Source organism: Notamacropus eugenii, chromosome 2 (assembly GCF_028372415.1).
Source record: "Notamacropus eugenii isolate mMacEug1 chromosome 2, mMacEug1.pri_v2, whole genome shotgun sequence".
Taxonomy (NCBI): domain Eukaryota; kingdom Metazoa; phylum Chordata; class Mammalia; order Diprotodontia; family Macropodidae; genus Notamacropus; species Notamacropus eugenii.
In genome coordinates, this window is record NC_092873.1 from 57,979,616 (window position 1) to 57,992,528 (window position 12,913).

At 40.8% G+C, this 12,913-nt stretch overlaps 1 protein-coding gene across 4 annotated transcripts in view; it reads right to left on the reverse strand.

Moving 5' to 3' along the window:
• The window catches only part of DIS3L2 (DIS3 like 3'-5' exoribonuclease 2), a 393,028-nt gene that overhangs the window by 159,277 nt on the left and 220,838 nt on the right, over window positions 1-12,913 (reverse strand). For all 4 annotated transcript variants that reach the window (XM_072637426.1, XM_072637425.1, XM_072637427.1 and 1 more), the window contains one exon: window positions 7,151-7,230. In XM_072637426.1, the coding sequence (XP_072493527.1) occupies window positions 7,151-7,230 (80 nt within the window). The remainder of the gene's footprint in view (window positions 1-7,150; window positions 7,231-12,913) is intronic.

Genomic DNA, 12,913 nt, shown 5'->3' on the forward strand with positions numbered 1-12,913 from the left:
CTGATGCAGTCAAATCAGTGGCACCAGCAGCAGCAGGGAGGCAGCCATGAAATATGCAAAGACGGCACGGGTGGGAAGGAGCCCAGGCTGGCTCCAGAGAACAGGCGACAGCCCTCCTTCACAGACAGGTCACTGCTTGCCTTTGGGGGGTGGGGGGCAGTTCCCAAGGGCAGGGAGGAGGGTTTGAATCTCTGGAAAGGACCACACTATCAAAGTGAAAAGCATCAACGAAACAAAGATACAAAAACAAAGACAACTTCTGCCAGACTCATCATTTCCTTTGGACAGGGTTATCAGCCTCACAGAGCAGGAGTTTGCAGCACCTTGGACAATGTGCAATATTCATTCTTGTGGATCACCTCTGGACTGAGGAATGGCTGGATGACCTAGGCCCAGAGAACAATCATTAGTGGTCAAGTGCCCAGGAGGTCTCCAATGGCGATAAAGGCAGAGATAGAAGGATCTAATAGCTAGCACCTGGTGGCTGGACCTGGAACCAGGAAGGCCTGAGTTCAAATGAGACCTCAGACACTTAATTAATTATGGGACTTGGAGTGAGTCAGCTAACTTCTGTTTGCCTCAGTTTCCTCATTCATAAAATGGGGATAAGAACAGCACTGTAGTGTGGATCAAACGAAATAATAATTAAAAAGACAGCAAAGTGCATGGTACCTGGTCACTGCTATTATTACAACAACTTTACTCAATCTGCTAATGACCCAAAGCCAGGAGGAGAAGCTCACACGATGGATGATGGAAGAAGGATTCAAAGATTCTGACAGGTTAAAACACTAGGCAGAATCAAATAAGATAAACTTGAACAGGCACACACATAGAATCCCACATTCAGGGATTAAAAAAAACTTCACAAATAAAATATGGTGAAAGTCCAGCTAAATAAATTTGTTTTTTAAAAAAAAGAGAGGTTTGGCATTTTAATGGATAGCAAGCTCACTATGAGTACACTGATGAGGAAACTGAGGCCTCATTAGAAATCACTTGTTCACGTTTGGAGACAGTGAATAGCAGGGCTGGGAATCAAACCCAAGTCAGTTCTCTTTCTTTCTCTCCTTTAAACAACTGGTATTTACATTGTTTTCTACAGAAGAAAATAACATAAAATTCATCTTGCCCAGTGCCCTCAAGTGACAAAACACAAACACCAAGTGGAATAACACATGTGTCTCAGACTCCATCAATACATGGAGTAATTTTGGTGAACTTTTCCCTCTCTTCTGAATTGTCTGTTACATGGGATGGCTGACTGAAAGGGAAGAACAGAGAAATATATTCAAAAATTAAGGTGGCAAAAACCCAAAAATATCAATAAAAATTTTAAAACAAAGAAAAATAAAATGAAGCCCCAACATACTCTGTGAGTAGCTGGTTTGGGTTTTCTATCCCCTACATTCCAAATCCCCACCCCATTTCATCCTCATCGTCTCTTCTGGCCCCACCTGTGACCAAGTCAAAGAGGAGCCACCTGCTGCTACTGCTGCTGCTCAGTCATTTCAGTCCTGTAGACTTTCCATGACCCTATTTGGTGTTTTCTTGGCAAAGATACTGGAGTGCTTTGCCATTTCCTTCTCCAGTTCGTTTTATAGATGAGGAAACTGAGGACAAACAGTGACTTGCCCAGGGTCACACAGCTAGTAAGCATCTGAGGCTACATTTGAACTCAGGTCTTCCTAAGTCCAGTCCCAGCACTCTATCCGCTGTGCCACTTAGACGGCCAAACAGGAGCACACTCCATCCAAAAGGGCAAAGCAGGAGTTGGGGATAGAGGAAAGAAAGTAGGAGAGAGCACAAGATCTGAGAGCCACAATGAGAATAAGTAGCTCATGAAGAGAATCCAGAGCATGAAGCTGAGGGGATCCAGCTGTAGGGAGGCAGAAGAGAGATCAGCCCCAGCTCAGTCTCTAGCTACAAGGCATGACTTTGCCACAGGTAAGGTCTCTTATCTCTGGGCCTCAGTTTCCTCATATATGAAATGAGGAAGCTGGACAAAAAAGTTCATTCCAAGCCCAAATTCCATGAGTCTTTTGTGTTTCTGATGAGAGAAGGAATGTAAAGCCATTGTTCAATGAGTAACCAAGGTCTGCATGTTGGTGTTCTGAATTTCCCTTAAGACCTGGGCAAGTGACAGCTCTGGCCTAGGATCTGGTCACCTGAAGAATCAAAGCAGCCTGGTTCAGCAATCCCTGCTCCTCAGTCACTACCCTGACACCTGATTCAACACCAGATGATAGATCCTAGTCATAGTTTTTATTTAAATACAAATTGCCCTAAATATATGCAACTAGGCTGTAAAGAGCTGAAGCATTATTTTGTTTAAAAAAACAAGAACACAAAGTAAGCATTCCTCTTCCTGCTCCCTCCACTAGCATCAACATGAGCTGGTTCTAAATGGGAACTGACTGAATCTGAACTAAACTCGCTTCACTCCAGCCCTTCTGAACTGCTCCTGGTTTATCTGCCCGTACAAACAATGCTGGCAGATCTTGCCAGCCCCAAAGCCAAGTACCAAGGACCAAGTGTCCCAAGCAAAGATGGTACAGATTCCTCCTCAAAACTCTTCCCTCTCCCTGCAGTTCCATGGTTCTGCCAAATGTCTAGGCGTTGCTTCCAAGCCCCACCCATCAGGAATCCAGAGCAGCTGTTCAGACTAAAGCCTCTATTACACTAGGCTCCTCACAAGTCATGTTAGCTCTGGAAGGGAGGGCCCTCCAGGTTGTCAGCTTCAGGGATCCAATGAGGGTCTAGATGGCCAAGGTGTTGGGTTACCCTTCAGTCAGAACCTAGCCACCATCTTTGTTCCCACTCCTTCAACCTCTACGTTAATTGGCCTTCACAGTCTTTCATCTTATCTTCTACTTTCCACTGTTCCAGGACCTCATCATCTCTTAGTTCTTACCTCTCATCTGCTGAAAGAGACGGGCCAATAATAGGTCCCAACCCAAGCCTCTCTTGCTCACTGTTTGGGTTTTGATGGTCTAAAATGAGTGTAAATAGCAATTTGTTTCTGTTCTGGCCAGAACCTGAGGGTTTTCCCCTCCCAGACTGATTCTTTTATGAAGGCAAACTAGGCTATCTTTTGCCTCAGACAAACTGAGACCTGGGAAGACTTTAGCTTAAAAAGGTTCCTAATGTATTCAGGGCAGATCACCAGTCTTCCTGACCTATGAGTTGCTACTTGGACTTTGATGAATCTGGAAGAAAGAGTGAGGCTGATAACTTTGCACAACTCTGACTTACTTAAATCCAATTCATTTGCAAGTCAAGACATCACCCTCCTAATGTCACTGGTCCTTTTGGAGAATGAAGAACAAACAACTAGAAAGCACAGGAATAAATGGAGCCTTCCTTAATATAATTACTATCTATCTAAAACCATCAACAAGCCTTACTTGTAATAGGGATAAAGCTAGAATCCTTCCCCAAAAGATCAGGGATGAAACACCATTATCACCATTATTATTCAGTATTGCACTAGAAATGTCAGCTATTGCAATGAGAAGAAAAAAGAAACTGAAGGAATAAAAACAGGCAAGGAGAAAACAAATCTATCACTTTGCAGATGATATGATGGAATACATAGAGAATCCTAAGGAACTAACTAAAAAACTAGCTGAAAAAAATTAAAACTTTAGCAAAGTTGCAGGATAGAAAATGAATACATAAATTATCAGCATTTCTAATAATTACCAACAAAATCCAGCAGCAAGAGATAGAAAGAGAAATTAAATTTTAAATAAGTATAGATGAAATAAAATACTTGGAAGTCTACCTGCCAAGATAAATCCAGGAACTATACAAGCACGATTACAAAACACTTTTCACACAGATCTGAACAATTGGAAAAATATTAATTGCTCATGGGTAGACCTACTAATATAATAAAAATGACAATTCTACCTAAATTGTTTTATTTATGCAGTGCCATACCAAACTACCAAAAAAGATGTTTTATGGAACTAAAAAAAAATTCATCTGGAAGAACAAAAACTCAAGAATATCAAGGGAATTAATGAAAGAAATGTCAAGGAAGGTTGGTGAGATATACTAGATCTCAAACTATATTACAAAGTGATAGTCATTCAAATATTCTGGTTCTGGATAAAAAAATAGAGTGGTGGATCAGTGGAATAGATTAGATACACAAGACACAGCAGGCAATGACCTTAGTAATCTAATGTTTGATAAATACAAAGATACAAGCTTTGAGGACAAGAAGTCACTATCTGAAAACTGGAAAACAGTTTGGCAGCAACGAGGTACAGAGCAACACCTCATACCATATACCAAGATAAGGTCAAAACAGGTACATGTTTTACACATAAAGGATGACACCATAAGCTAAGTAGAGGAGCATGGAATAGTTTACCTGTCATATCTATGGAGAAGGAAAAAATTTAAGACCAAACAAGATAGGGAGCATTATGAGATATAAAATGGATGATTCTGATTTTATTACATAAAATAGGTTTTGCATAATAAACAAAACCAAGACAGTCCAGACCGGAAGGAAAACAGAAAGGAGAGGAGAGGATTTTATAACAAGTGTCTCTGAAAAAGGCCTCATTTCTCAAATATACAGAGAATTGAGTCAAATTTATAAGAATGCAAATCATTCCCCAATTGATAAATGGTCAAAGGATATGAAGAGGCAGTCTTCAGACAAAGAAAGTCAAAGCTATTTATAGTCATATAAAAAAATGCTCTGAATCACTACTGATTAGAGAAATGCAAACTAAAACAGCTATAAGGTACCACCTCACACCTATTAGATTGGTTACTATGACAGAGAAGGAAAATGATAAATATTGGAGGGGATGTGGTAAATTGGGACACCAATGCACACAGTGCATTGGTAGAGTCGTGAACTGATCCAACCACTGTGGAGAACAACTAGGAACTATGTCCAAATGGCTATAAAAATGCATATTCTTTGACCCAGTAACACTACCACTAGGTCTGTATCCCCAAAGAAATTAAAACATTATGTGGGGGGAGGAAGGATCTATATGTACAAACTATTTATAGCAGCTCTTTTTGTGGTGGCAAAGAATTGGAAACTGAGGGCATGCTCATCCATTGGGGAATAGCTGAACAAGTTGTGGTATATGAATGTAATGGAATACGATTGTGCTATAAGAAATGACCAGCAAGATGCTTTCAAAAAAAACTGGAAAGACTTACATGAAAAAAGTGAAGTTAGCCGAACCAGGAGAACACTGTACATGGTAATAGCAATGCTGTAATAATGGTCCCCTGTGAACCTAGCATTCTGAGCTGGAGGATCTGCCTGCCTCATACCTCTCTCCAACCCAGCCTTCCTTCAACCACCAAAGTGATTTTCCTGAAGCACAGGTCCAAATATGTCACATCCTACTAAATTAGTCTAGCAGTTCCTTATTGCCTCCAAGATCATATATAAAATCCCATTTGGCATTCAAAGCTCTTCCTAACGAGGCCCTCTCCTACCTTTCCAGCCTTCTTATATCTTACTCTCCCCACCACATACTCTTCCACACAGTGACACTGGCCTGGATATTCCACAAACAAGACCCTCCATCTCCCTCAGTCCTGGAGCACTCTCCCTCCTCCCCTCCAACTACTGACGTCCTTTAAGTCCTAACTAAAATCCCATCTTGTTACTAGAAGGGTTTTACAACCTCTCTTAATTCTATTACCTTTCTTCTGTTAATTATTTCCTATTAATCCCATCTAGAGCTTGCTTTGTATATGTTTGTTTGCATGTTTCCCATCCACTATTAGATTCTATAAGCTTCTTGAGGACGAAGACTGTCTTTTGCCTCTTTTGTGTATCTCTAGCATTTAGACAAGTGCCTGACACATCAATGTTTACTGATTAAAATTTAGTCTGACATGAATGAATCTATCAATTCAGATGTATGTGACCGCAGTTGATGCAGCAATCTGAGAAAATAGAGACCCAAACAAAGGCTCAAGCAGCACATGCCAATTCTGTCACATTTGTCCTTGCTCACTTTTAGGCCTCTCTTAACCTCATGTCCAAGGACATGGCGAGTTTCACTCTCACTAACTGCCAAATGTAGCCAATGGTGCACTCAGAAAACTTCTCCATCTTTTCACTTCTGAATGACTGATGTTTGTCAGTGAGAAGGGACTCTAACAGTCCAGCTGAAAGTCTAAATTCTTACTATCCCTAGCAATCTGCTTTCATGCTGAAACCTTTCTCTATCGACTCCTGGAAAAAGTACCTTCAGAAAGTTACCCTTTTGTTCTACTGCTCAATTTCCCCTTCAAGCACTTACAAAATAACTCCTGGGGAAAACCATTAAAGCAATCTGCCAATGGACCTCAGTTGCAATAGTGACCAGTCACAGAACATCTAGGTGAGCCTTGCCTTCTACCCACCTAACTTCCACAAAGTGTGGAAAGGGTGGACCTAGAGTCAAGAGGCTTGGGTCTGAATCCCAGCACCATCCCAAGTCATTCACCAACATGACTCTCAGTTTCCCTATCTTTGCAATGGGAGTAAGGTCATCCTATTTTCCCACAAAAGCTGTGAGAAAAGTGTTTTATAAACCTGAATGTGCTAGAAAGCTAGGTAACTATTATCATAATCCTCATGTCCTCTGAAGCATGGAGGCTACATCAAGTGTCCAGAGATTATGCAAGCAGGGCCACAGCCCCAGCAAAGGCAGGCATGGTTGGATAAATACAGCGCACTCTGGAGATGTTCATACCCAGGCTAAAAAAAGGCTGCAGGCTGAAAGAGTGGAGGACTCTGAGGGGTCCACTGATCCCAGGTCCTGAAGGAACCAATCCTCATGAACTTCATCAAGACTAAGAAGCTAGTCCAGGCATCTGATCAAACGAGAGTCCCTGGAGAATACAAGGACAACTGGCAACATTTCCTCAAAACTAGTATGAGTCCTTTGTCCTTACTGCTACCTTCATCAGAAAGGCCATTCTGTTCTACAAAGAGTTCCATAGGCCCAGGAAGAAGGAGAACCCCAACAGGGTGTCTAAGAGGGCTCTGAATGAAATTTCACCCATGTGACTGCACTCATGATACTGCCCAGATACTTGTAAAAGTGAAAGTTGGTGAGCCACCACCCCTTAAACAGGATGGTACATTATCAGGAAAGATTTGTCCTACCGTCAGGAAGGGGCTTGCAGGAGAGTGCATCATCCAGATCCCGTGCTGTGGAAGGGTCAATAGTGAAGACACAATCTTTCCTAGGAGAGATCACAAAGACAAAAGTGGCTGTGCAAGAAATGCTAAAGAGATTTAACCAATCACAGTGTAATCACTCATACATTCTTTGGCTGATGAGGCCCTTCACTGTCAGCTCCCTGCAGGGCAGTGCCTAGATCCCTGTGGGATACGAAGAACCCTGAGAAGGTCTTTATACAACCTGGGCTATCTCCATCCCACAGGGCAGATGTCCATTCACTGAAGATGTAGGCCTTGATTTATCACAAAATCAGATACCCAGAGGTGATGGAAAGTAGGGTTCTCTGATACTAAAAACATACATTTGTGAAAATTACCTTTCATTATTGTGTGTCAAGGAAAACCACAAGCTCTGAAGAATCAGAACCTGAGTTCCCCAAAGGGAAGTGGAGATTATACATAGAAAGTGTGAATAGCTTTAACATGTTGCTTTCAATGACAAGAGCACAAGAAATGGTATGGTATGACAGGCATCATTAGGATCCCAAAAATGTGATGGATCAGTAATTCATCAAGAGTGAAGGAAGACACATTCTACTCTGTTCCTCGTTGACTATTAAAAGGTCAATGAGTAGAAGCCTTCAGCGAGGTTTGCAGATCTCCTATGGAGGATGTCAAAGAGGAGGAGGAATCTGGGCAGGAGGGGAGGTTGACAAGATATGCAGCCCTGAGGGGAGGACCACATCATGGAAAGTGACTCTCCTTCAGTAAGAAGCATGGCGTCCTTCGCAGAGATCTCTCTGCATGTGGTGCTCTGCAGAGCTGCCTCCTTTGTCTGCCCTAGACCTTACAGTGAGAGCTGGTCATAACTATGACAAAGGATTATTGGATTTAGAGAGAGAACGCTAAGAGACTATATACTTTTTTGTTGTTATTGTTTTACTTTAAAAGAATATTTCCACAATTCTGTGTAAAAACAATTTTAAAAATTTGTTTTCTTAAAATTTTGAGTCCCAAACCCCGCCCCTCTCCTCCCTACAAGTATAGTCATGCAAAACCTATTTCCATGTTAATCATGTTGTGAAACACAGAACAACAACAAAAAAGAAAGAAAAAAAAAGTGAAAAATTCTGCTTCCATCTGCATTTAGACTCCATCAGTTCCTTCTCTGGATATGGAGAACATGTTTCATCATAAGTGCTTTGGAATTGTGTTGGATCATTTTACTGCTCAGAACAACTAAATCATTTAGAGTTGATCATTGTACAATATTGCTGTTATTGTGTACAATGATCTCCTGGGTTCTGCTCATTTCACTTTACATCAGCTCATCTAAGTATATCCAATTTTTTCTGAGAGTATCAGTATTCCATCACAATCCCATATCACAATTTGTTCAGACATTCCTCAGTTGATGAGCATGTCCTCAAATTCCAATTTTTTTCCACCACAAAAAAGAGCTGCTATAAATGCTTTTGTACAAGTAGTTCCTTTTGTTTTTTAACTCTTTGGGACACAGATCTAAGAGTGGTACTACTGGATCAAAGAGTGTGCACAGTTTTGTAGCACTTTGGGCAGAGTTCCAAATTGCTCCAAAATGGTTGAAGCAGTTTACAACTCCACAAAAGTGCATCAGTGTCACAATTTTCCCTTCAACATTTGTCATTTTCCTATTCTGCCATATTAGCCAATCTTATAGGTGTAGGGTAGCACCTCAGAGTTCTATTAATTTGCTTTTCTCTAATCAATAGGAATTTGGAGCATTTCTTTATGAGTATAGATATCTTAATTACTTTGTCTGAAAACTGCCTGTTCGTATCTTTGAACATTTTATCAACTGGGAAATGGATCTTATTTTTATAAATTTGACTTAGTTTTCTATATATTTGAGAAATGAGGTCTTTATCAGAGAAACTTGCTGTAAATTTTTTTCACAGTTATGGTTACTATTAACTGTATTTCCCTCCAACCTATTTTCTCCCTGTTTATCCTATTCTCTTTCCTTTTACCCTGTTCATCCTCAAAAGTGTTTTGCTTCTGGCTACTGCTTGCCCCAATCTGCCATTCCATCTATCATCTCCCCTCTCCATTCTCTTATTCCCTTCCTCTCCTACTTTCCTATGAGGTAAGATAGATTTCTATACCCAGGTAAATGTGCATGTTTCTCCCTTTTTCAGCCAATTCCAATGAGAGTAAGGTTCATACACTTTCCCCCTGCCCCCATCTTCTCCACTGTAAAAGCTCTTTTGCACCTCTTTTTATCATATAATTTACCCCATTCTACTTCTCCCATACCCTTTCTCCCGATGCATTATTCTTTTTCTTTTTTTCCCCTATCCCCACCCCATAACACCTTGCATTCTGATTACCACTTCCCTCAATGTGCCCTCCCTTCTATCACACTCCACCCTTCCATTATCCCCATCTTCTCTCTTTTCTTGTAGGGCAGATAGACTTCTACACCCCATTACCTGTATTTCTTATTTCCCAGTTATATGCAATAACAATTCCCAACATTTGTTTCTAATACTTTGAATTCCAACTTCTCTCCCTTCCTCCCTCCCCATCCATCCCCACTGAGAAGGCAAGCAATTCAATGCAGGTTATATATGTGTCGTTTTGCAAAAGACTTCCATAATAGTCATGTTGTACAAGACTAACTATATTCCCTCCATCCTACCCTGTCCCCCATTTATTCTATTCTCTCATTTGACCGTGTCCCTTCCCAAAAGTGTTTACTTCTAATTACTCCCTTCTCCTATTTGCCCTCCCTTCTGTCATCCCCTCACCCCACTTGTCCCCTTCTCCCCTACTTTCCTGTAGTGTAAGACAGATTTTCATACCAAATTGAGTGAACATGTTATTCCCTCCTTAAGTCATATGTGAAGACAGTAAGCTTCACTTTTCCCCTTTCACCTCCTCCTTTTTCTCCTTCATTGAAAAAGATTTTTCTTATATCTTTTGTGAGTGATAATTTGCCCCATTCCATTTCTCCCTTTCTCCTCCCAATATATTCCCCTCTCAACCCTTAATTTTATTTCTTATAGATATCATCCCTTCTGATTCAACTCAACCTGTGCTCTCTGTCTATATGTGTGTGTGTGTGTGTGTGTAATTCCTCCAAATACTGAGAAAAGTCTCAAGAGTTAGAAATATTATCTTTCCATATAAGAATGTAAACAGTTCAACTTTAGAAAGTCCTTTATGATTTCTCTTTCCTGTTTACCTTTTCATGCTCCTCCTGATTCCTGTGTTTGAAAGTCAAATTTGCTCTTCAGTTCTGGTCTTTTCATCAAGAATGCTTGAAAGTCCTCTATACCACTGAATGACCATTTTTTTCCCCTGAAGTATTATACTCAGTTTTGCTGGGTAGGTGATTCTTGGTTTTAATCCCAGTTCCTTTGACTTCTGGAATATCCTATTCCAAGCCCTTCAATCCCTTAATGTAGAAGCTGCCAGATCCTACGTTATCCTGACTGTATGTCCACAATACTCAAACTGTTTCTTTCTAGTTGCTTGCAATATTTTCTTCTTAACCTCGGAAGTCTGAAATTTGGCTACAATATTCCTAGGAGTTTCTCTTTTGGGGTCTCTTTCAGGAAGTGATTGGTGGATTCTTTCAATATTTATTTTGCCCTCTGGTTCTAGAATCTCAGGGCAGTTTTCCTTCATAATTTCCTGCAAGATGATGTCTAGGTTCTTTTTATGATCAGGCTTTCAGGTAGTTCCATAATTTTTAAATTGTCTCTCCTGGATCTATTTTCCAGGTCAGTTGTTTTTCCAATGAGATATTTCACATTATATTCCATTTTTTCATTCTTTTGATTTTGTTTTGAAATTTCTTGGTTTCTCATAAAGTCATTAGCTTCTATCTGCTCCACTCTCATTTTTAAAGAACTATTTTCTTCAATGAGCTTTTGAACCTCCTTTTCCATTTGGCCAATTCTGCTCTTTAAAGCCTTCTTCTCCTTTCTAGCTTTTTGGACCTCTTTCTCCAATTGAGTTAGCCTATTTTTAAAGGTGTTTTTTCTTCAGCATTCTTTTGGGTCTCCTTTAGCGAGCTGTTGACTCACTTTTCAAGCTCTTCTATGGCCTAAGATCATTGCACATTTATTTTGGAGGTACTGGATGCAGAAGCTTTGACTTCCTCTGACAGTATGCACTGTTCTTCCTCATCTGAAAGAATGGAAGGAAATACCTGTTCACTAAGAAAGCAACCTTCTATGGTCTTATTTTTTCCCCCTTTTTTTGGCATTTTCCCAGCCAGGTACTTTACTTCTGAATCCTCTGCCAAGAGGAGGATCCTAGTGCTCCTCACTCCAGGACAGTGCTCAGGGCTGAGGTTCAGATCAGCTGCTCAATTCCCCCAGATTTCTGCAGAGTGCTTCACAAATGGATGCTGCAGCTGCTGCCACCACTGCTGCCGCCCCTACTACTGCCACCACCACCTGGGGCCAGTGCTAGGGGGGGGACCCTGCTCCCCTCTCGCCCAGTTGGGAAAGCCCTGACCTCTGAAGCTTTTTTTGACACTTGTGGGATGAGGGATCTGAGACCTTCGGCTGCTGCAGCGGATTCTGTCCTGAGGCCTGTTCCAGTCCTGTTTCTCCCAGTGCCGCGTGGCCAAGGTTGGACTCTGCTCCATGTCCCATGTGACAGACCTTTCCTGTGAGCCTTCTAGGTAACATTTGGCTGGAAATCTCTTTCACTCTGTCGTTCTGTGGCTTCTGCTGCTCTAGAATTTGTTGAGAGTCATCTTTTACAGGTATTTTATGGGCTGTGGGGGAAGAGCTAGAGTATATGTGTCTTTCTACTCCACCATCTTGGCCCCATCCCCTGCATTACTCTTTTTCACCCCTTGGTTTCATTTTTTAATATCATCTCATCAAATTCAACTCACACTCATGCTCTCTGTCTTTGTATACTCCTTCTAACTGCCCTGATGAGAAAATTCATAGGAGTTACAAGTTAGAAGTTATCTTCCCATACAGCATTTTAACCTTACTGAATCCCATATTATTTCTCTTTCTTGTTTACCTTTTTATATTTCCCTTAAGTCTTATATCAGAAAAATCAAATTTTCTATTCAGCTCTGGGGTCTTTTCATCAGGAATGCCTGAAAGTCCTCTATTTCATTGAATATCCATTTTTCCCTTAAGGGTTATATTTTGCTGAGTATATGTAATATTAGCTCCTTTGTCCTCAGGAACATCATATTCTAGGCCAGGCTTACATAACCTGTAACCTGCCAAGGGATTTTGAGCAGAAATCTTTTGGCATGCCCATCAGCCATAGGCCACAGGTTTTGCAGGCCTGTTCTAAGCCCTCCAAACCTTAGTGTGAAAGCTGCCAAATCTTGTGTTATCCTAACTATGGCTCCATGATATCTGAATGGCTTCTTTCTAGATGCTTACAGTATTTTCTCCTTGACCTGGGAGCTTTGGACTTTGCCTATAATGTCATTGGGAGTTATCATTTTGGGGTCTCTTTCAGGAGATGATTGGTGGATTCTTCTGATTCTAGAATATCTGGTCAGTTTTCCTTGATAATTTCTTGAAAGATGATGTCTAGGCTCTTTTTGTGTGTGCCATGGCTTTCAGGTAGTTCAATAATCCTTAAATTATCTTTTCTGGTTCTAGTTTCCTGGTCAGTTGTTTTTCCAATGAGATATTTCACATTTTCTTCTATTTTTTTCATTCTTTTGATTTTATTTTATTGTTTCTTGATGTCTCATGAAGTTATTAGCTT